The 25,215-nt window shown below is 42.8% G+C and overlaps 1 protein-coding gene across 2 annotated transcripts; it reads right to left on the reverse strand.

Moving 5' to 3' along the window:
• Positions 1-43: 43 nt before the first annotated feature.
• Clcc1 (chloride channel CLIC like 1) lies at positions 44-25,014 on the reverse strand. Of its 2 annotated transcripts, none has more exons than XM_021157392.2 (12): positions 24,946-25,014; positions 18,890-19,030; positions 18,354-18,455; positions 16,684-16,791; positions 11,913-12,134; positions 11,236-11,376; positions 9,069-9,162; positions 6,223-6,320; positions 5,715-5,861; positions 4,217-4,543; positions 1,961-2,254; positions 44-358 (listed from the first exon to the last, which is right to left on the reverse strand). In XM_021157392.2, the coding sequence occupies exons 2-11, from the start codon at positions 19,016-19,018 to the stop codon at positions 2,003-2,005; spliced, it is 1,620 nt and encodes a 539-aa protein (XP_021013051.1). In that variant the 5' UTR covers positions 19,019-19,030; positions 24,946-25,014; the 3' UTR covers positions 44-358; positions 1,961-2,002. The 2 variants fall into 2 exon arrangements, with proteins under 2 accessions (XP_021013051.1, XP_085691700.1); XM_085835574.1 differs by lacking the exon at positions 24,946-25,014 and adding an exon at positions 24,184-24,548.
• Between the last annotated feature and the right edge of the window lie 201 nt (positions 25,015-25,215).

The raw sequence follows: 25,215 nt of genomic DNA on the forward strand, positions 1-25,215 counted from the left end.
AGAAAATTCACTAAGAAAGCAAAGACTGCACAGCAGACCAAAATAATGTAAAAATAAGTGTTTATTTTGTGTTTACAATGGTTAAGCATTCAACAATTATTCTGTTTTAAAAAGTGCTTTAACAACTACCTACCCTGTTCTTTTCTTAAAAGCCAGTTACAATATGCTTTAACCTCAATGACAAATATTCGATAGTCACACTAATCACTTGAGACAAGCTGCTTCTCTTTTCTGCAATAAACTGGCCTTGATATCTTCACCTTGTGTTAATCAAGTCTTCCCTGAATTGCTGTAATCACTCAAGAACAGCAGGTTGCTTTGCTAGCTGTCAAGGTAGATTCCATCCCCAAATGGGCATCTGTAATGAGAAATACAAAGATGAGATTGTGAATGCTTTGAAAGGGGTTCACTTTGGATGAAAAGCCATCAGTAGTGCCCACGGTACTTCTTTCCTCTCCGGTACTCTGTTAAGGGCGGCAGTTACTTCTCTTCAGAATTATGCCAGCGCTCAAAGGGCACTCCCTCCCTACCTTGGGCATGCATTTACAGTTAGGGTGAGTGGCTCCCTCCCGTCCACAGAGAGAACTGCTTTATACACAGATGGTCAGAGTCTGAATAAGCTGCTGCTGTCCTCTCATGCATTCGTTACATGTCTGCTACGATACTGTCTTAATGCAAAATCCTTTTGTTTTGGGGAAGTTTTTACCTTCCTGATAAAATACTAAGGCATTTACTCTCCTCCTTCTCTTCCCTCTGTCCATGCTCGCTCGCTCTCTCCTTCTCTCTCTGTCTGTCTCTCTCCCTCTCTGTGTCTCTGTCTCTCTCTGCCCCCACCCCTCTCAATGGCAACACCTCTGGCCTCAATTTCCAATAAACCTGCCTTTAATATGGTCTAATCTGAAAAAAAGAAAAAGGCATTTACAATGATGAACAAGAAAGTTATACTGACATATAAAATTGATTTTTCAGATACTGAGGTAGGAAAAAAAAAGGAGGATCACACATTTGTATAAAGAAATCAAAAATCAACTGTTCGGACAGAATGTCCTTGTTGAAGCAGCCTGCCTGGTAATTAATTTCAAGACTTAATTCTTGAGCGGTCTCATCTGAATAAAATGTGCAGTGTAGATATGGTTGCAACAACAAAGGACACCTGCGTGCACAGAAAGAGTGCCAACTAGGACTTGTACAAAATACATAAATTGCTTTTTTAAAGGTATAAAATGGAGAATGCACTTTAAAATCACCAACTAAATGTTGACTTTAAAATGTTAATACATCTTGTTCTCTATCTACACCTCTCTGAAAACCAGGATTACATTTAGCCAAGACAATATAGTAAACTGAATAGCAAAATCAAAGCAACTGCATGATTCCAAACATGAAAATGGGGCTTTCTAAATCTGGTACTACATGGTAGAGAATAAAGCCATTCTCACAGTCACTGACAAAGTGTGAAACTCAAGTATCACTAGAACCAGGCCATCCAGGCTTGTCTTAGTAAGACCTAATGTAAATGGATGACAAGGAGACAGGCCCGATAACCAGAAAGTCGTGTCATTCTGCAGGTGGCCTGCATAGAAACACAGATGACTGACGCTGTGGCGGCAGCAGCAGACCCAGCCTGCATTAAACACCCTGTTAGTAAACTAGGTTTCAGAGGACTTCTGTCAGCCAACACACACTTTGATCAGTTGGCTCCTGCTGCTTTGCTAGCTGTCATGTAGCAGTGTAGCCAAAGAAACATTTAATGTTAGTTAAAGCCTGATAGTATCAGCTCACTTAATGGTGTCTATCTGCTAAGCAGTAACTTAAAAATGTAAATTTTACAAAACCCTGTTCTAAAATATGAGCTATATCCTAACACTTAAGAGATATTCTGATGGTCTGTAAAATTACTAATTTAAAGTTGGCAGCTTTGTAGTAAATTTGTAAGGAAGGATGAAGAGTCAATACAGACTTCAAAGATGACTGGAGCTGTGGTTGCTCTCTGCATTGTTCTTTAGCCACATGGGCTGCTGACAGGTTCAGTCCCGCGTGCTGCCACTGCAGCTTCCGTGCTGGGTGGGCAGCCTCCTGGTGGGCTGCACTCAGAGTCTGTCTTCAGCTGGGCCTTGTCCACTGTGGATGAGCTTTTGGCAGCGCTGGGAACTTGGCCAGAGACGTCCTTGGCAGACTGGCTGTATTCTGTCGGGGTGCTTTCTCCTGGGAGTTCACCAGTCTCAAGGTTTGTGTTCATAATGGATGATTTATGCTTTAAAATATAGAATTATATTAACTGTTTAGTAAAATGTAAAGTTTCATTGCCAATTCTTATCCAAATCTATTGTAGCTTGCTCTAAGTATTTTAAAATCCTGGTTTTTCATCTGCATAATTAAAGCACTAAGTGTCACAAAACTACATGAAGGAATGGAGACACTTTGAGGTGTTAGACGGTCTGCTGACCCTGCTTAGGAAAAGTCAAGAAGATTGGTTACCAATAATGTGTCTCTTCCGGCCTGGTGAGAATAATTATTTCACAAACGCTTGTTGACCCTGCTAAGTTCTAGGTGCTAGGAATATTGAAGGAGCAAAACACAAGCCCTGCTCCCATAGGAACCCACCGTTAGTTGTGGGGATGGATCAGACAGGGTACATAGGAAAAAATAAGGTAGGTGGTAGGTAAATTATGTTCAGACTGCAGTTTAAGATGATGTGAGTAGGGCTGGTGAGATGGCTCAGTGGGTAAGAGCACCCGACTGCTCTTCCAAAGGTCTAGAGTTCAAATCCCAGCAACCACATGGTGGCTCACAACCATCCGTAACAAGATCTGGCGCCCTCTTCTGGAGTGTCTGAAGACAGCTACAGTGTACTTACATATAATAAATAAATAAATCTTTAAAAAAAAAATGAGAAAGTTGAAATGATTTAATTTAAAAAAAAAAAAAAAAAGATGATGTGAGTAAAGGCTGAAGACTGTGTGTGAGTATAAGCATACAGTGAACCACAAAAACAGACATCCAGTCACAAAGGCAGAACAAGCACACAAGACCGCAGATGATCAGTATGGTGGTGGACGTGAGACCTGGTGAAACAGGGAGTCCCTGGGCCACTGGTAGATGGCTTTTGGAAATGACACTAGAGAGGTTTGGAATGAGTGACAGGTGATCAACAGCTATAAAAGCTGGAAGAAGAGTCTCAGGTTATCTAGATACATCAGCATCCATGGCTAGATCCCTCATTTCTTGAGTCTCATGGACTTACAGCATTCTAGAGGTTTCTAGTTACAACTACGACATTACACATCATTCCTTTCTAAGGCAGAAATGGAAATGTTCCTTTAAAAAACAATAGCGGTGCTACAAAATGTAGTTCAGTGGCCTAACATCGTGAGGCCCTAGATCCAATCCCCGGGACTGCTAATATACAATTTTAGATAATGAAGAACTTATCACCTTGCAGATAAAAAGCCCAGCCCAGCCAACTGTGCTATTACTTTCTTCTGTGCTATAGAATCTATAGGGCTTCTCTTCCCTCCAGGCTGGGCCACCAGAGCTCTACAGCTAGTCTCCTCCCACTCTTAGGCCCTCAGTGAGGCCTCTGATCTTGTTCTTGTAAGTTTCCAAATACCATCTGTTATAAAGAATACAGTTGAATGGTATTTGACATACAAAGAAAATCTCCATTTTCTGAGGAAGCTGGACTGGTGACAGTGAGAAGAGAAGATGACTAATCATGTCATTGGTGACTTGACTGACAGAGGGTGTACTGGCCAGTTTTGTGTCAACTTGACACAGGCTGGAGTTATCACAAAGAAAGGAGCTTCAGTTGAGGAAATGCCTCCACGAGATCCATCTATAAGGCATTTTCTCAGTTAGTGATCAAGGGGGGAGGTTTGTGTGTGGGACCATCCCTGGGCTGGTAGTCTTGGTTCTATAAGAGAGCAGGCTGAGCAAGCCAGGGAAAGCAAGCCAGTAAGGAACTTCCCTCCATGGCCTCTGCATCAGCTCCTGCTTTCTGACCTGCTTGAGTTCCAGTCCTGACTTCCTTTAGTGATGAACAGCAATGTGTAAGTGTAAGCTGAATAAACCCTTTCCTCCCCAAGTTGCTTCTTGGTCATAATGTTTGTGCAGGAATAGAAACCCTGACTAAGACAGAGGGTACAGAATAAAAGCAATCAAAGCTCTGTAAAAAGCACTTGGGCCTAGAGTAAAAAATAGACAATTTCTGACTTACACTGGGGACCACTTCTGGATGTTCTTGTGCCTCTGTGTCAGGTAAGTCAAATGCCCGGAGCACTTCAGGGCTCTTGTTGCCAGAGTGAAATCTCTGTCTCAAAGCATCTCTCTTACACGCATGCATTTTGTCAAAAGGGCCTTGCTCGATGGAGCCAGCTGGGCCCCTGTAAGAGAAATCTGCATCACCTGCTCCACCATGGAATCTATAGTCAAGTTCCTTCTGTCGTCTTCTGTCATCTGGCTCAAGTGCTCGGGGAGGCTCTCTGTCAGGACCACCAAAGTGTCTCAGCATAGGAACTGACCGTCCAGCACCATAGCAGAAGCTCTGTGAAGAAAAGAAATAGGCTCCAAGGACTCAGTAACTGACAGATAATAAAGTAGGAACTATGTTATTCATAGTTAACAAAAATGTAACAGTATGTATGTATGTATGTGTGTGTGTATATATATATATATATATACACATATATATATATATATACACACACATATATATATATACACATATATATATATATGTGTGTGTGTGTGTGTGTTTCAATCAGCTTGACACACTTTGAATATGTAACAATCACTGAGTCCTAAAAATTTAAATTACAGAGTTCTAGAAATTTAAATTTAAAAGCCTGGTCATTGCTTGTGTTTCTGTTCATACTCATATATGGGCAAATGATGAAAATTATTAACTGCATCTCATAATAAATCATACGCCAGGACAAAACTGAAAAGGAGACAGTTCAGTCAGTGTGCATAGCACTATAATCACAAATCCTGGGGCACTCCCTGTTTTTAAAGATTTATTTTATATGAGTGCTCTGTCTTCAGGCACAGCAGAAGAGGGCGTCAGGTCCCATTACAGATGGTTGTGAGCCACATGTGGTTGCTGGAGATTGAACTCAGGACCTCCCTCCAATTAACAGCATGTATTCTGGAGAGGTCATGGCTACAACAACAAGATGCTAAACTGGGGGGATAACACATGACAAGGTGCGTGCGTGTAAGAGAGATGCTTTGAGACAGAGACATATTGACCTTAGATTTCACTCTGGCAACAAGAGCCCTGAAGTGCTCTGGGCATTTGATTTACCTGAGGTACAAACACAGAGCCATGGGGGACTAAGAACAATATTTGTAATATTTGCTCTCGGAGCCCCAACTGCTTTTCAGGGTGCATACACACTCTTGCACCCTCTCTGCTCTGTCCTGCTCAGACTAGAATAAAAGCCCCATTTCTTCACAGAGGAAGCAGTCTAACAATTTCCTGTGTATTCATGTTAAATTTAAAAATAAATTATTCTAAACCATTGCTATGATGCATACAAACTCGAGAACTTCTGACTAGAGGAATATATGAAATCTCAACTCATTAAGAATCACCTTACACCTGTAAGCAGAGCACATCACTGCAGTTTGGTTTACTGCAGAGAGATGGAACGCCTCGAGAGCTGCTTTCTTTTATAAACCGTATTCACTATGAGCAATGCTAAGGTACTAACCAGGACAGCCAGCGCCAGGATCACCAGCACCGGAATCTGAAGTAACACTGGGATCTCCTTCATGAGCGCTTTAATGAATTCACCTGTTCCTTTTCCAATGTGCTTTAATGGTTCCGTTACAAAGTTAGTGAATGTAATTGCCAGAGCCTAAAACCAAAGACCAGAGCAATTTAACTTCAAGACTGAGACATCCACACGCAAAACTTCACTGTGCACTGATGCTCAAATTACACAAGTTAACATACATGTTCTTATGTCTGTCTGTCCTGAGAGTGAATCTCAGAGCTCAAGCTCAAACTATAACCCGACCAGGCCTTGAACGCTGTCCTCCCGCCTCCCTCCCATGTGCTGGTATTAGAGGCACACCTCCAGGCCCACCTAAATTTGAAAGCCAATGTTTAATGGAACTATTTTTTTTTTCTAGGAAAAAGGTTTAATATTAGCCCTATCCATTATAAAGGCAAAGAATTTGTGACACACTGTAATTATTACAAAACATATTCTATACCTTTGTTGGCGGAACCAACCAAATAGGGTTGACTATTAGGAGCTCATAGTACTTTTGGCATGGGTCGTCCTTATAGGTCCATGAACTTGTAAACCATTCTGTATGGAGAAACAGACAAACCATCAAAGGAAAAAGAACAGAGTTATATTTCTTTCACAAAATCAGTTTGGTTTTGACTGTGCCCACCCACTAGTAAATTTTGAGTTGTTTTATATTTTAAATAGACTCTCTATAATGTTAATTATTTCATCTCAAAATCATATTTTCAAAATCCATTCAAATTCAACAAATTTTATGGACATGACAAAATGTCTGCTTTATAGATTTTCAAAGGGTAATTAGGGTTTTTTTTTTTTTTTTTTGGTTTTTCGAGACAGGCTGTGTAGCCCTGGCTATCCTGGCACTCACTTTGTAGACCAGGCTGGCCTCGAACTCAGAAATCCGCCTGCCTCTGCCTCCCGAGTGCTGGGATTAAAGGCGTGCGCCACCACGCCTGGCTTAGGGTACTTAGTTTTTTTTTTTTTTTTTTAAGATTTATTTATTTATTATATGTAAGTACACTGTAGCTGTCTTCAGACACTCCAGAAGAGGGTGCCAGATCTCGTTACTGATGGTTGTGAGCCACCATGTGGTTGCTGGGATTTGAACTCTGGACCTTCGGAAGAGCAGTCGGGTGCTCTTACCCACTGAGCCATCTCACCTGTTTTTTTTTTTTTTATTCATTTTTATTATATATAAGTACACTGCAGCTGTCTTCAGACACTCCAGAAGAGGGCGCCAGATCTCATTACGGATGGTTGTGAGCCACCATGTGGTTGCTGGGATTTGAACCTCGGACCTTCGGAAGAGCAGTCGGGTGATCTTACCCACTGAGCCATCTCACCAGCCCGGTACTTAGTTTTTTACACACACAAATAAACATATAAAACTGAGAAGTGGGAATGAGACCAGGCATAATATCCTGGCTAGATAGCAGTGTTGTAGCTGTGTAAAATGTAACAGGAAGAGACCTATAAATCTCCGATCGTTTCAGCAAAATTCTCTTTAAAAAGTGAGCTCTGGGGGCTGGAGAGATGGCTCAGAGGTTAAGAGCACTGAATGCTCTTTCAGAGGTCCTGAGTTCAAATCCCAGCAACCACATGGTGGCTCACAACCATCTGTAATGAGCTCTGATGCCCTCTTCTGGGGTGTCTGAAGACAGCTACAGTGTACTTACTTAAAATAAATAAATAAATTTTTTTAAAAAGTGAGCTCTGACACATTTTCTTCATTAATTTATTTATTCACTTTATATCCCAATTGCAGCCCAACTCCCTCTTCTCCTTCCCTAACATAATTTTTTTAAAGATTTATTTATGTATGTACACTGTACACTGTAGCTGTACAGATGGTTGTGAGCCTTCATGTGGTTGTTGGGAAATGAATTTTTTAGGACTTCTGCTTGCTCTGGTCAACCCTGCTTGCTTTGGTTGGGCCGCTCGCTCTGGCTTCAAGATTTATTTATTTATTATTATACATAAGTACACTGTAGCTGACTTCAGAAGCTCCAGAAGAGGGCATCAGATCTCATTACGGGTGGTTGTGAGCCACCATGTGGTTGCTGGGATTTGAACTCAGGACCTTCGGAAGAGCAATCAGTGATCTTACCTACTGAGCCATCTTGCCAACCCCATAATTTTTAAAGTAGAATATTCTCTTAATTTTTCTAGAGCAGCTTTATGCATGTTTGGAATCTGGCCTGCACTAGAGGAAGCATCCTGTCTCCTGAAGCCAAGAACCCACGCTGAACTGGGTTAATCTCACAACTTAAAGAAGGGGGCAGGAGGTCTGGAGATGGCTCAGGGGTTAAGAGTGTTGATGCTCTTGCAAAATACCCAGATTCAGTTCCCAGCACCCACATGGGTGCTCACAGTCGTTAACTCCAGTTCCAGGGGATCCAATCGATGCCTTTTCCTGACCTCCTTGGCCACTAGGCACACATGTGGTGCAAAAACATACATGCAAGCAAAATATTCAAACACATTTTTAAAAAATTATCTAAGAAAAAAATGTTGAGTTAATTTTGGGACCTACTTGTAGACTACTGAGAATCTGTTCTGTGTCAGTCATCACAGACTGGTGTTTATATAATGTCTTTGACTATTATGCTGTTCCAGTCTAGATTTTGAGAGTTAGTGGTTAATATTAGAGTTTTTACAAAATCTTAAAGGATAAAAAACAACTTTTCACTTAGGAACAACAACAAAGAAAAAAACTATAAGAAAGCTATAAAGTAATACTTTATGTCAAATCTAAGGAGATTAAAGCTAAAATAGCTATTATTTTATATATACATTCACTTTTAGTAAATTTCTGCTGAAGACCTAGAAAATGCCGTGGGCTAGGTGATGAAAAGGGAGCCTAGGACCCTTCAGTCTAATGCAGTAGACTGAAAACACCACACCACCACACCACGTACACGCGGCTGCTGTCTTTCCTGTGACTGTGGATGAGCTCAGTAAGTCACTACTTTTTACATTTAAGGAAGTAGACTTTACCTGCAGTTGTTCTGTTTATTCTTTGGGGAGGGATCAAAGCTAGGATATTTTAGGAGATGGGCATGCGTGCTAACATGAGCTGCACCCATCCATCCCATTTAACTTGGAGGCAGGCAGGGTCTTGCTATCTCGCTGAGTATGGCTGGAGCCTGTGAGCCTCTGAGTAGCTGGGTCACTGCAATCCCTCTCCCTACCTGCCATACACAGGCGCCCTGTACACATCTCATATTAAAGACTCAGTCACAGGCAGCTTCCTGGGGCATTTCATTTTGTCATTACTGGTCATTTTGTTGTTGGTTTTCACCTTACCCCAGAGACTTCCAGTCCAATCCATCTTCTTAGCACATAAATTGTCGAAAGGCTCCATCCCGGCAATGTTAGCCTGATGCTGAGCAAACGCCATCTGTGGAGCAAAGGGAACATAAATGAAACTGAGGGCAACCGGGCTGGGAATGCACAGCCAACAAAACTTACTCTAGCACTTTCTATATCATTTAGCCAAAAAGACTTTAATGTCTTTTTTGTAAGATTTTGAAACTGTCTCACTGGCTGGCCTGAAACTTGCTATGTAGACCCTGTGTCCTCAAACACAAACCCACAAAGATACCCTGCCTCACAAATGCTGAGATTAAAGACTTGTACCACTATTGTCAGGCCTAAACTTTTTTTGGTTTTTCTTTTTTTTTTTTAAGATTTATTTATTATTATATCTAAGTACACTGTAGCTGTCTTCAGACACACCAGAAGAGGGCATCAGATCTCATTACAGGTGGTTGTGAGCCACCATGTGGTTGCTGGGATTTGAACTCAGGACCTTCAGAAGAGCAGTCAGTGGTCCTAACCGCTGAGCCATCTCTCCAGCCCTTTTTTGGTTTTTTGAAACAGGATTTCTCTACATAACCTTGGCTGTCCTGGAACTCACTCTGTAGATCAGGCTGGCCTGGAACTCAGAAATCTGCCTGCCTCTGCCTCACAAGGGCTGGGATTAAAGGCGTGCGCCACCATGCCTGGCTACAAATGCAGTCTTAATGCAATAAAATGGTTAAAAAACAAACTACAACACTTAATACCATCTTTGCATATAAGTATGATGCAGAAAAACTAATTGTTTTGTAATTTGGGGGGGAGGGGGGTTTCAAGGCAGGGTTTATGTATTGCCCTGGCTGTCCTGGAACTCACTCTGTAAAGCAGGCTGGCCTTGAACTCAGAAATCTGGCTGCCTTTGGCTCCCAAGGGCTGGTATATTAAAGCCATACACCACTTCCACCCAGCATGACTATTTTTGAAAAGGAATTCACATATGGTTCATGTCATGACTGAAAATATTAACAACAATTCAGGATCTTTTATTGTTCATGATAAAATGGTAGTTTGCTCTGGGTGGGTTTAATATAGATGGCTGCTATCAAATAGACTGAAAACCTGCACAAGTATTAAACATGTATAGCTCCTTACACTGAATTAGGTAGTATACATGACCCACAGGTAAGGTGAAGTACCGAGAGGATACACATAGCTTATCTGCAAATGCCACACGATCCCTTTTATCTGTGAAGTGGAGGCCAGACCCAAGCCTCTTTCCCTCTAAGGCAGGTGTACAGCGTTCAGCAAACCACATTCCCAGAGGAACTCACTGAAGTAAGTAGCACTCCACCAGGCAAGTGCTTAATGAGCAAGTGATCTGTTTCAGGGCCACGGAACCCAGAGCAAAGGGGAAAGAAGTGTAACGCCGCCATCGTCCCCGGAATCACTGCTGATCCTCACCCACCCTTGTCAGGAAGACTGAAATTAAGTTTTCCCTTCTGTGATTATACTATTCTGCTACAAGCAGTAATCTTCTTACATTCCTACAATCTTATTCTCATTTTGAAAGATAAGAAAAAAAATCTGGGAAAAAAAAATAGCCCTCAGAAATCAACAGGCTCGGTGTGGTGACTGACGCCTTTAATCCGAGAACATGGGAGGCAGGCAGAGCTTTGAGTTCCAGGCTACCCTGGTCTACATAGGGAGAGTCGCAAAAAAAATAAAAATAATTTAAAATTCAACACTAATTATTCATCAGTAATGTGATTATTAAAAATTTGAAAGTGAGTTTATCTATATCTTAGTTTTCCAGTTTCTCTATGGTGAATATACCCAACTTTTATATTCAAAAAGCCAATCTTTTAGGGATAACATTTTTAATCATGACTCTGGTATCACTTCTAAACAGAGAATAAAAGCTCATTTCCCGAATTATGAGTCTCTAAAATGTGTCCATTTTGCTCTGTGCTAGGCAACAGTAAGCCAGAGATAGAAGTAGAGCTGTGTCTTTTTGCTAGGATCTCTAAATCACCCGTGCTGACAGTACTGACTGACTTCCACTGCTGAGAACCCAACCACAGTCTTCAGCAAATCTGAGGCAAGACTGCTGAGTGGCTAATAGTCTCCGGTTACTCTGAATTTATATTTAATTTTTTAAAAACTTATTTAATACCTTATATAGATATATCCAATTCCATGCTAAACTCAAGAGAAAGCTGATGATGAAAATTCGTTTCATCTGCGTGTACCAGCGAACATAAGTCCACAGCTCTGTAGCCACCAGCGCCACAAGGCAGAGCAGACACAAGAGTACCTTATAAACAGAAATGGGAATCAGAGTCATTGCTAAGTGGTTTTCCCCACCAAACCCCAGCAAAAATCAGTTTGAAAACAAAAAAAAAAAAAAAAAAAGGCTAGACTGGGCCAGGGAGATGACAGCTCTCGAGGTTAATGAAGGTGTCATCAGTCCTAACGAGCTGAGTTCAGTCCCAGGACCCACACAGGAGAGAGAGAAACCAAATCCAGCAAGCTGTCCTCTGACCTTCTCTTGAGGCGCGCGCTTGCTCGCTCTCTCTCTCTCTCTCTCTCTCTCTCTCTCTCTCTCTCTCTACCTATCTATCTCTCTCTCTCTCTCTCTCTCTCTCTCTCTCACACACACACACACAGAATAAATGAATACAGCAGTGAAACAGCCCTAAGAGACCCAGCTTCAAATGAAATGACCTATACATTTTACAGCTTTATCATCCCTATAGTAAGGGACTAATAAGCATAGCTTCTTAATTATGTTCATTAATTTTGGAAGTACTTTTTCAAAGGAAGTGTCCTGTCACCCTCATGTCATCTTACCATAAACACATTATATGGATCTACTCCAAAATAATCTTCAAACTGCCACTTCCATGCTTCTGAGTCATGGCACTTAAAATTGATTAAAATGTCACTTAGTGCGTCGTCCAGGGCTCCGGGCTTCCACTCCTCTCCGCCGAGGAACTTTTGAATCTCCAACAGTGTCTGTCTGCTAAGGAGAATCTCGACATCATAGCGCATCTCTACTTTGTTCTCATCAGGCTGCGTCAGTTACCAAGAGACCAACAACAGAGAAAGGATTGTATTATTACACCATTCAATGAAACATCAAGTTTAAAACTGGTTTGGGTCCAGAATGGTGGGGCACATCGGCATCCCCAGCTCTCAGGAGGATGAAAAGAACTTTAAATTCAAGGTTAGCCTTGACCTTATCTCAAAAGATAAAACCACCGTGGAAGCTGATGTAACAAGGTGTAAATAGTTCCAGGTGCCAGCGCCACAGATACCATCCTTCTCCTCAGAGGCTGGCAGGGAAGGCAGATACACGTAAGAAGCATGAGAAATGGTGCAGACACTTCACCGAGGCACAGCTGGCCTCCCTGTGTGAGGTACACAGGGTCTACAAAGCCACTGGAAGTCTGTCCCATGGTCCTACACAAAGCATAGGGTTAGCTCTCTGTGCACCCCTGGTCATAACACTTGTCAACTGATCAATATATCTTTGTTTCTGTTGACACCTAAGTCATAAATATGACGGAACACACCGCCAACCTTCCTATAATGAATGCCTGGATATTTATTTATTTATTTATTTATTTATTTATTTATTTATTTTGGTTTTTCGAGACAGGGTTTCTCTGTATAGCCCTGGCTGTCCTGGAACTCACTTTGTAGACCAGGCTGGCCTCGAACTCAGAAATCCACCTGCCTCTGCCTCCCGAGTGCTGGGATTAAAGGTGTGCGCCACCACGCCCGGCTTTTTCTGGATATTTATATAAATGTGGGGTTTGGGGTTTGGGACTTTTTTTCCTGTAGGGTACATCATAGGCTTCGTGCATGTAGGGACAGTAGGTGGCACTTCACATTTGAGATGTCCCAAATGATGAAATGACTTTAAACAATGGAATCCCTCCCTACCCTGAAGTGTGGCAACCTTAGCACTTAACAGCCACAATAAACTGCAGGGATAAAGACAATGGCTTCAGCATGAGAGCGGAAACAGGCAGCAGTTGGGTTGCCTTGTCCCACCTTACACGAGACCCACAGTACCAAGCAACTCCAACTTGCACATGTACAACAGTGACCACAGAAGCACCTCAGGGATGCTCAGCTGGCAAGGTGCTTGCTCTACGAGGATCAGGACCTGAGGTTAGATACCCAGCAGCACATTACAGCCACGGGGACGGGAGGACCCCTGGGCTGGCTTCTCCTGGCCACTTAGTCTCGAAATGATTGAGGAACACACTCCAAACTGAGCTCCGGCCTCCCCGTGTGTGAACATACATGCATGTACATGTGCATGCACACACACAACCAAAGAAAAAGGAAAACTTTAAGAAATGAGTAATTTAAAAAAAATCACCATGTATTGATCTTGATGGGACAAACTTTAATGAACAGGTTATAAGGAAACTACAAAGAATAAGGACAGACTGAGTCTTTATAATTCAATCTATGAGTTTCCATTTGCTGACACAATTTTCAGATAGCCTAAAATTTACAGTAGGTCAAATAAAAAACATGTTTTAAATTACTGAAAACACAGTTTCCTTGAAATATAAAACATTTACTTCTTTATTAGTGCAAGTTCAACTCAGAGAAATCATTGTAAAAAAAAAACCAACCTGACATTCACTGACAAGTTGACACACAATTTAGATTTGATTTTTTTTTTTTTTTGAGACAGAGTCTTGCTATGAAACCTGTCTTAGGGTTTCTATTCCTGCACAAAATCACGACCAAGAAGCAAGTGGGGGAGGAAAGGGTTTTCAGCTTACACTTCCACACTGCTGCTCACCACCAAAGGAAGTCAGGACAGGAACTCACACAGGGCAGGAACTTGGAGGCATGCTGCTTACTGGCTTGCTTCCCCTGCCTTGCTCAGTTGGCTTTCTTATAGAACCCAGGACCACAAGCCCAGGGATGACACCACCCACAATGGGCTGGGCTCTCCCTCCTTGATCACTAATTGAGAAAATGCCTTACAGCTGGATCTCATGGAGGCATTTCCTCAAGGGAGGCTCCTTTCTCTGTGATAACTCCAGCTAGTGTCAAGTTGACACACAAAACCAGCCAGTACAAAGCCCAAGAAGGCTTCACACTCCTGAGCACAAGGATTATCGGCATGTGGCAGCACACCCAGGTTTTTCAGTCTGGGTGCTTAGTATCCCCCAAAGGTCCATGTGTTAAGAGCTTGGTGCCCATGGTAGCACTATAGGAATGTAGTCCAACTTTTAGGAAGTGGGAGTTAGTGCAAGAAGTTAGCTGACTTAGGGGTACGTCCTTGAAGGGAATCATGGGAGCAGTGCGGCTTTATCCTTCTCTTTGGCTTCTTAGCCATGATGTGAACACATGTGTTTCACCACTTGCTTCCAGCCATGAACATCTATCTGCTATACCTACTAGAGACCAGATCGTCTTAGACTGCGATACCGAAAACCATGAACCAAAACAATTATCTTTTTTCTTTCTCTTTCTTTCTCTTTTTTTCTTTCTTTCTTTCTTTCTTTCTTTCTTTCTTTCTTTCTTTCTTTCCTTTTCTTTCTTTCTTTCTTTCTTTCTTTCTTTCTTTCTTTCTTTCTTCCTTTCTCTCCCTCTCTCTCTGACTGTTGTTTTTGTTTTGGGTTTTTATTTGTTCTCTGTTTCTGAGACAAGATCTCATATATCCTTGACTGGCCTTGAACTTGCTATGTAGCCAAAGATGACTTTGAAATTCTGATCCTCCTACCTCTCACTGAATGCTGGGATTAGAGGGATGCACACCTATGCCTGACTTAAGGAGGGCTAAGGATTAAACCCAAGGCAGACTACCAACTAAGCTACATCTCCAGGTCTTTTTTTTAATATTTTATGAGTACACTGTAATATATATGAGTATGAGTACACTGTAACCGTCTTCAGGCACACCAGAAGAGGGCATCTGTCCCCATTACAGATGGCTGTGGGCCACCATGTGATTGCTGGGAATTGAACTCAGGACCTCTGGAAGAGCATTCGGTGCTCTTAACCTCTGAGCCATCTCTCCAGCCCATCCAGGTGTTTTCTTACTGGTATTTTTTAATTGTGAGAAAAACTGCCTAGTACTACAAATAGGACATTTCCTGTGCTTGCTTTGGCTGCCCGTATACTACAGTGGGAATGGAATGCTAGAGATTAGTATGACCCTGGCAAGAGGATAACATGCAAATTCCATACTTTCCTTGGCTACATGGTACACTGTCTCGAAAGCAAAAATTGGGCTGGAGATGGCTCAGTGGTTAAGACTGCTCTTCTAGAGGTCCTGAGTTCAATTCCCAGCAACCACATGGTGGCTTACAACCATCTGTAATGGAATTGGATGCCCTCTTCTGGTGTGTCTGACAGTAACAGTGTACTCACATACATTAAATAAATAAATATGGAAGGAAGGAAGGAAGGAAGGAAGGAAGGAAGGAAGGACGGACGGACGGACGGACCTACTTCTGGTGGCTGGCCCAGACCAACTAAAAGTCTGCTTCTGCCTCCAATCCCTAGACCAACTCTGGTGGCATAAATAATAAGGAAAAAGACCTTCTACGCTTACAAATGAGCTTTAGACACTTCTCAGCCTTCTAACTGTAAAAGTGAGCTTTGTAAGTATGATGTAAGATGCAAAATTATAAATTTGTATCATGTCTTGATTTCCTAAACTGAAACAGTAATTCTTAAAAAAAAATTATTGGGGGGTGGGGGGCTGGTGAGATGGCTCAGTGGGTAAGAGCACCCGCTGCTCTTCCAAAGGTCCTGAGTTCAAATCCCAGCAACCACATGGTGGCTCACAACCATCCATAACGAGATCTGACTCCCTCTTCTGGAGTGTCGGAAGACAGCTACAGTGTACTTACATATAATAAATAAATAATCTTTAAAAAATTATGGAATGAATGAATGAATAAATAAATAAATAACATATAAGAGCTAGGGTTAGTGCCCAGTGGTAACACTATTGCCTAGCATGTGTAAGGCCCTGGATTTGCTCTGCATCACTACAAAATAGTATAAGGTACTCTAACCACTATAAATAACACATGATGAAGACACGCAATCCCACAAAAGAGAACCTACCACAATAGAGAGACAGACTACTAAAACACCCTTTTCTGTCCTCAAATGATGACTTTACATTTTGTGGCTCTGAAAGTAAGGGAACAGGGAAATGACAAGAACGGTTAGGGCAGGATTATTTCCCCATTACCTCAGTTCCATCAGTGGGCACCATGCAGCTGACTGAGCAAATCCTCAGAGGCCTAGGGAAAATCACAGTGCTCTGGACTGCTTACCTTCTACCAAGCAACACTGTAGTGTCAGGGGGTCCTAAAATCTGGGTCAACAGCCTTTTGGGAAAGCGTGAAGCAGTATTTCCTGTTAAAGCCCGTGAGGTTCTATTACTTCACTTTTTTGGTAGGGATACAGGCTGGGCTGGAACTGGAGATCCTCCTGCCTTGGCATCCTAAGTACTAACTAGGACAACGGGTGTGTATCATCATGCATGGCACACAACTCCTTACACTGTGAGAAACAAGTAATGAAAGTATCTACTACAGTAATTAGAATCTTGTCATCAAATACTTACGAGTCCAAGCTTGCCAGCTTCAATTAAAATCTTATTTAGATATCTCCTGAAAACAGGATTACTTTGACTTTCATAATCTTTCATTTTCTTCTTTTCACAAATATCAACCTGTAATCATACAATAAAGTCAACAGCATCAAAGGCTACCAAGAAAGTCAAGTTCTAGATTGATAATGCCCTTAGAATAAGGAGTTGGTTATTTTTTGTTTGACAAGTGTGGTGGTTTGAATATGCTTGGCCCAGGGAGTGGCACTACTGGGAGGTGTGGCCTTAGTAGAGTAGGTGTGGCCTTGTTGAGGGAATTGTGTCACTGTGGGCATGGGCTTTCAGACCCACCTAGCTGCCTGGAAGATAGTCTTCTGGTTTCTTTTGGAACAAGATATAGAACTCAGCTCCTCCCATGCCATGCCTGCCTGGATGCTGCCATGTTTCCTGCGTTGATGATAATGGACTGAGCCTCTGAACCTGTAAGCCAGCCCCAATTAAATGTTATCCTTTATACAAGTTGCCTTGGTTACAGTGTCTCTTCACAGCAATGGAAACCCTAAGATAACAAGGTTAGGATTTACTGTAAGTATGACTACAGAAAGCTTGACCGGGACACACATGGGCCTCACTTAACCCTCTCCCTGCCTCCCAAGATAGACGCAGCACTTGTCCACTCTGCCCCTTATCCACATCTCTCTCTTCTCTTCACTGCTGTCACTATGATGTCAGCACTGCCTTTCAGTAGTACAATGTCACTCATGGGTATATATATGTAAGTATGCATGCATGTATGTGCATATTTATATTTATAACCACCCTTCACAAGAACTACTACAACCTTTAATAAGCCAATTTACTCAACTGCTCATCCCTTATGTTATCAACAGTGCAACAGTATGACAGGTGATAACAATCAAGATAAAATCTATTCCTTGCCCCAGCAGCAGTGGCACATGCCTTTAATCCCAGCACTCGGGAGGCAGAGGCAGGCAGATTTCTGAGTTCGAGGCCAGCCTGGTCTACAGAGTGAGTTCCAGGATAGTCAGAGCTATACAGAGAAGCCCTGTCTCGAAAAAACAGAAAAACAAAACCAAAAATATCTATTCCTTGTACCAACAAGTTTATAATCTCAAAACTATGTTATTACAAAAATACTAAGTACTATTTGAAAAAACAAGATGCAACTAAATATTATACTAATAAAATATATACTTGTAGAGTACATAGAAACATTACAAATATAAAAATTAGCAAAGACACATAAACAAGTAAGTGTGATGACAGACCATGGCCAGAGCACCGTGGGGAGGTGATCCCACATGGCTGTTTATCATCTCAGTCAGGGTTCCATCGGTGTGATGACACACCGTGACCAGAGCACCGTGGGGAGGTGATCCCACATGGCTGTTCATCATCTCAGTCAGGGTTCCATCGGTGTGATGACACACCGTGACCAGAGCACCGTGGGAAGGTGATCCCACATGGCTGCTCATCACTGAGGGACGGCACTAAGTGGAGCCCTATCGGCTTGCCTGTAGCCTGATCTTATGGAGACATTTTCTCAATTGAGGTTCCCTTCTCTCAAACTACTTCAGTTTATCTCAAGTTGACATTAAACTAGCCAGCACAGTAACTTAACATAAATAATATCTAATTTGTGAATGGGAAAAAAAAAATGAAACCTTGTGAGTTAAAGAATCCAGTTTGTGCAAACAGTCTGACAGTTCCTCGGCTTCCGACAAGTCAGGGCTCACTTCCTTCTTCTCTGATGTACCAGACCTCACCTAAATCAAAGCAGAGACTTTATTCTTTACGCTTCAGTTGTAAAGGCAGGCTCCAGGGAATAAAGACTAAAACTCTATCATCTTATGACTTGGCTTCCTAAATTCTTTACTTGCATTAAACCACCAAAGAGTAAGTCTCAACGACACAGTCTAAAAACCAAAACTAAACCGGCTTTCTCCTCGATGGGCTTAGAGTCAAATTCAAACAGAATTAACCAGATGGATGTGCGGGCTTGTCTAGCATCTCAAGACCCAGCATGGAAGAAAAAGAAAAACGTACTCTGCATGACAGCTAATCAATCGTTTGTGACTCTCACAGCTCTGCATAAACAGCAAAACTGCACTATTCCCCTCACAACAGATAAGGTTTTATCAGTGCAAAAATAAGTAACAACAACAACAACAACAAAAAAAAAAAACCCAGACGCAAATACCTGAGATTTCCTCATGGTTCCTGAAGCTGCGTCATAGTTAAGCATATCTGTTGGGTCAATCCAGTCGTCATCATGAGCATAACCAGTTATCAGCAACAGACATTCACAAAGGAGCAACCGACACAGCATCCTGAATAAGGCCTAAACATAAAAAGCAATGAAATACAATTTTTAAATAACTGTCTTTATTATTGTAATTGTAATACAATTGTAGTAAAAACTACTTCCTTCTAGAGCTAACACTTTCTGAATAAAAGACAAAAAAAAATGTACGTAAGGGCTGGAAAGATGGCTCAGAGGTTAAGAGCACCAGCTGCTCTTCCAGAGGTTCTGAGTTCAGTTCCCAGCAAGCACATGGGATCTGATGTCCTCTTCTGGTCTCCAGGCAAACATGCAGGTAGAATGGCAGAATACTGTATACATAAGTAACTCTTAGAAAAAGAAAAAGAAAAAAAAATGCACATAAAAGTCAAACAAAACCACCCAGTAAAATGGCTGCAGGTATAGCACAGTTAAAAGAGAACTTTGCTGGCAAGTACAAAGCCCTGGGTTCAATTCCAGCCCCTCCAATAATCCATGTAAAGATGGGAGGAGAGAACTACTGTGTGGCTTTCAGGAGTCCCACCTGGGGTTCAATAAAGATATAGAAACATCTGTATAGTATAAAGCTACTGGCCTGTTTGCTAGGGCAGCCATCAGCTAGCCTCCTAGCTAAGGGACTTCTCTGCCATTGTGTCTCTCCAGGTGGCTCTCACTGCCCTGCCTCCCTTCTCTGTTCCCCTTCATGTGTCTGTCCTGCCTGGCTTCTGTCCCACCCGGCTTCTCTCCTCCTCCCCAGTCTGCCTGGCTGTTCTGCCCCAGGCCCTAGCTCTTTATTTACAAAACATTGCATTCCTTATTTGTCCAGTCTGAACCAATCACCAGCAGAGCAATGCCCTGTCCCTCTCTCTTCCTTACCTTTTGGCATTGTGGGCTACAGGATCTTTACCGTGGCTGCTTGCTTTCTAACATGATAATCCCTGAGAAGTATCTCTTGGGCAGTGAGAAACAAGCATTTACATGTAGAAGGCAGGTGATGGGCCGTAGAAATGACCAAACCAAATGTCCGGCCAGCACTTGGCTCTGCCAACACAGCAATTAGCAAAGGAAAATACAGGGGCATACCCACATAGCCACCTGATACAATGTGTGTGGGAGTGGGGGTAAGTTACCTCAACAGGGAACAAAGCTGTCCTTAGTGCCCCCCATGCACATCACACACACCCATACAAAATAATAATAATAAAAAGTCAATGAAATAGATTTATATACACACATACATGTATGTGTGTGTCTGTGTAGTATATGCCTTAGAGCACAATACAATTTGCTAGAAAACAAATATTTCTTTTTAAATTTATAGTATATGTGTATGTATGCGTGTTTGTAGGGTATGTGTTGAGGTCAAAGGTCATTATCAGGTATCCTCTACCGCTTTCCCACTTCATTATTGAGACAAGATCACTCACTGACCCCAGCACACATCAGTTCAGTCTCTAGCCACTGAGCTCAGGAATCCTCTCCCTCCAACCCTCTGACCCAGAGTGTGAGTTTCAGGCATGTGCCATTGAGCCCGGCTTTTTAAATGAATTCTGCAATATCTAGACTCAGATTCTCATGTTTGAGCAGCAAGTACTTTACCAACTGAACCACCTTCCCAGTCACTTTAACCAGACCTACCTCACCAATTAAAAAAACCATTTATGGGCTGGTCAGAGGGAGACACACATTTACCACAGCACACATGTGGAGGTCCCAGGACAACCTATAGCAGTTGGCTTTCTCCTTCACCATGTGGGCTCTGGGATCTGAAATCAGCTCTCTTAAGCTTATCAACAAGAGCACTTGCCAGTTGAGCCATCTTGCCAACCCTTCTTTAATTTTTGAAACAAATAATTTTAAAAGATATGAACGCTAAAAGAAGTGTCTAAAGCAGTGTCTCGTTGGCTAAGAGCACTTGCTACTCTTCCAGAGGACCTGAGTTCAGTTCTCAGCATCCACACGGGGTGGCTCGGAAGTGCCCATAACTTCAACTTCAGGGGGTCCAAGCTTCTCTTTTAGATTCTGTAGGCACTCACATGCACATTCTCTTCCAGGGAGCCAGGAAGGCTCACAAGCCTGAGGAAGCCCCTCTCTAAAGCTATAAAAGTGGTAAACGATTGCTGGGGGGAGGGACTCATCAGAGACATAGCTTCCTCTAAGTGTCTCACCCATGGTACTGTGTGCCTTTTCCTTCTATACATACATACAGTTGCCCCAGTCGGTCACCCAGTCGGTCACCATAAGGAGCCCCAATAAAGCCATCAAGCTAGACTTGGATGGAACTGTTTCTCTGGCCTGTCATTTACCTTTTTATCTGAAGGGAATAAAAATAGAATTGCCAAGGGGCTGGAGAGAGAGACAGCTCAGCAGTTAAGAGCACTAGCTGTTCTTCCAGAGGTCCTGAGTTCAATTCCCAGAAACCACACGGTGGCTCAGAAGATTGGGATCTAATGCCCTCTTCTGGCATGCAGACAGAGCACTCATACATAATAAAAAAAAAACAAAAAACAAAAAACCTGTCTTGCCCGGGCCCAGAAAGTCATTCAACAAAAGCCGAGAAGAGAGGCCTCAGGAGAAACCAACCAGGCTATACCTTCCGCTGGCTCTTCTTGGCCTCTTACAAAACTGTCAGAAAACTAGTCTGTCATTTACACTACCCAGTTTAAGATACTTTGTTACGGCAGTCCTAGAAAACTCAATAGATTTCTTTAGACACAAAAAACTAGAGGTCTATAACCCACAGTCTCCTCTTATGATATATAAACCCCTATGCAGAACAAGGGTACACAAGAGTAGCTAAAACAGTGATGATCAGGAATCGATCAAAAATAGTAATATGCTGACTAGCTGATACTTCTAACGTTTATGCTTAAAAACAGAAAACCTAAATACTAACTGATGTGTTTATAAAAAGATAAAGAGATGTCAGATATGTTCATGGGCATGTGGTAAGGTGGGGGTGGTAAGGTGTGGGAAGGGAGTATCTTGGTGGGCCCATGCCAAGGCATCCCTTCCCTGAGGAACCAGCCACACGGTATAGCATAGAACAGAATTTAATCAGGGCATGGGGAGGGGAGTTAAGTAGAAGCAGAGAAAGGCAGAGAGAGGGAGAGAGTAGAGAAGCAGAGGCTGGCCATGGCCATGAGCACATGGAGAGAGGGGGGAAGGGAATGTGGAAGGGAGAGGGGATGGGAAGAGCCCAAGAGGGCAAGAAAGAAGCAAGAGAACAAGAGAGGGAGGATGGGAGGCAAGCAGCCCCTTTTATTGTCAGGTCTACCTGGCTGTGGGGCGGAGCATACCTGACTGTTGCCAGGTAACTGTGGGGCGGAGCTTTGACAGAATGCTAACATTAACGTCATCTCATACTCTGGAGACAGAAAAATTGAATAACTATGTGATTAAAAATAAAGATATGAAATAGAGCCTTAGAAGAACTACATACTGAAGAAAGTGGAGGCTTAACTAGAGCTGCCGGCAAGCAAGAAAGAAAAAACAAAAAAACAAAAACAGCAAAGGGAAGACATCAGGGAAGCGGTCGGTCGTAGAGACCGCTCTTCCAGAGGACCCAGCACCCACACAGCAGTTCAGACCTGGCTGTAACTCCAGGGCATCTGACTACCATTTCTGCCCTCTGTAGGCCCAGCACACACAGTGCACAGACATACATACAGGTAAAAGACCCATACATTTTTTTAAAGAAAAAAAATTTTAAGGAAAAAAAAAAAAAAACCAAAGACACAAAGGAGGGGCTTGGCTGAAAAAAACAAGTATTGGTCATATTCAATATGTCAAAGACATTCAGTAAAGCCCAAGGAAAGGTCACTTGATGAGTTAATTCAATAACCATTTACTAAAAGAGTAATAGGGAAAGGACCAGTATTAATGAGTGAAGAAGTAATTAATAGCATATAAAAACTGAAATAAGGGCTGGAGAGATGGCTCAGCGGTTAAGAGCACTGGCTGCTCTTCCAAAGGTCATGAGTTCAATTCCCAGCAACCACATGGTGGCTCACAACCATCTGTAATTGGATCTAATGTCCTCTTCTGGTGTATCTGAAGACAGCAACAGTATACTCATAAAATATTTTTAAAAAATGAAATAAAAGCTTCAGAAACGGTATCCTGTATCCCTTTCATGGGCATGGCATACTTCTTCATCAACAGAACGAGTGAGAAGGAAGACAAATTTTCTCAGATAAAAACAGGGGTTTAGGGTGAAGGTAATGGACGTTTAGAAAACAAAAGCAGAGGGCATTACTTATGGAGGCTGACAGCCTGCCAAGTACCACTCAAAAGTCACACCATGGGCAGCCACATGACTTTCTCCAATAGTGACCAGCAGGTGCAGAGTTAACCAAGACTACAGAATGAATAAAATGATGGAAGGCAAAAAAAAAAAAAAAAAAGGGGGGGGTGGGGTGGGCAGAGTTAGATTCCACACCAGAATGAGCTGGGAAGTCAAAAAGAGGGGGAGAGAGGGCTATGGAAGAAACCAAAACCAGAATCAAATGGAAATTCAAGCCTTCCTGTCAGAGTCCCGTGGTCATCTAAGACTAGAACTCTTTGAAAACAACAAAACTTAGAACGGATCCCATACTTCCTCCAAAGTTGCAATCTAGACCTGCTTCGAGCTTATTTTAAAAACAAGTCTCTGAGATAGGGACAGCCAGTGCTACATAAATAGACTGACTCGGAAAAACAAAAACATCACAAAAAACTTCCTATGTTGCCTCAGTTTATGAAAAAACCTGCGTTACTCTATGACTTGTCAGTGGACACCAGTTAGTTTGTATCATTTTCTCTGCCTCAACTACAACACATGCACCCCAGTGCGCACAATAATAGTATATAAAAAAAAAAACACTCATACAATAATAGAGGACATTTTGTTACTGAAACATATGCTCCTTTAATCCTTACAAAAACTCTTGGAAAGGGTACCACTGTCTCAATCCTAGAAAAACCGGGTAACTTGCCCAAGGCCTCTGAGCTCTGAGAGGTTCCTTGGAGGTTAGGGTTCAAAAGCGGGTGAGGAAACTGCTGGGTCTTATCACACAGGTGGGAAAACCAGAAGAGGGGCTTCTCACAGGGGCGGCCTCTGGCTTAGCTCTTAAGATGTGCAGGCTGATTGACAGCCACGAAATGGAAACCCTCAAGAAAGTCACTGATTTCAAAAAATCAGAGGTCTAACCAACCAGCCAAGCAGGACTAACCGGGTTAAGGAAAGTCAAATTCTCTGTTATCTTAGAAGCGGGAAGTCGCTATTTAGCTCACGCGTGTTCTTGTCCTTTTCTGGAGCTTGAGGTTGTTTTTTCTGTTTGTTTGCTTGTTTTTCGAAACGAGGTTTCTCGGTGTATCCTGGAAACGCTGTAGACTAGGCAGGCCTCGAACTCAGAGATCCGCCTGCCTTTGCCTCCGGAGTGCTGGGATTAAAGGGTGCCCACCGCCCACCAGACAATTTTCATTTCCAATATGTGCCCAGACAACGCTGAGAAGAGCACTTTTATAATCAGTATCATGGAGAAAACCTGACGTTTTGCACCTAATTATAAACCCACAGACTTACAGCATCAACTAACTTAATATACCCAAATTAAATTTGGAGTTTCATACCATTACTCCAACAAATCCAATATATATATAATTTTTTGGCCGTCAGTATTTGTTGCAGATTCTGCCAAGGTTTCAGATAACACAAGCAAGGATGCTCTTGCCCCAGGCTGGGCCGCTCAGTATATTCGCAGGGTTAGCCGAGGCAGGGGAATGACTGGCGGGCGCTGTCTACCCGCGTAGGACGGAACAGGGAATCGCCACGGGCCCAGGCCCCGGCGCCTCTCACGCTGCCGCGCCGCCTCCCACGCAGACCCGCGGGCCGCCCCGACACACCGAAGAGCGCCCACTCACGTCGGGAGTCCTCCCTGCTCTTTCAGAGGGACCCGGGCCAGCCCGGCCGCGGAAGACGCCGAGCCACCTACCTCAAACACGGTGCACTCGGGCTGGAGTCCCGAGCCGACTCATCGACTCACTCGGCCCGCAGCTGTGCGGCCTTCCCGCGCGCGTCGCTGATTGGCTGCGCCGCGGGGGCGGAGGCGGGGACGGGGCCAGGCCTCGCTCCTCTGCTCTGAAGTAAGGGCTTTTCAATTACCCAACCACCAGTTCAGTTCAGACGGGTGTGGCTAAAGGAGCCAAGTATGTCAAAATAAGTAAGTACGTAAATAAATAAATAAAGTAGATGCAATAAAACC

The sequence above is a fragment of the Mus caroli genome, unplaced genomic scaffold (genome assembly GCF_978045245.1).
Source record: "Mus caroli unplaced genomic scaffold, Mus_caroli_1 scaffold_3, whole genome shotgun sequence".
In the NCBI taxonomy this organism is placed as follows: Eukaryota; Metazoa; Chordata; class Mammalia; order Rodentia; family Muridae; genus Mus; species Mus caroli.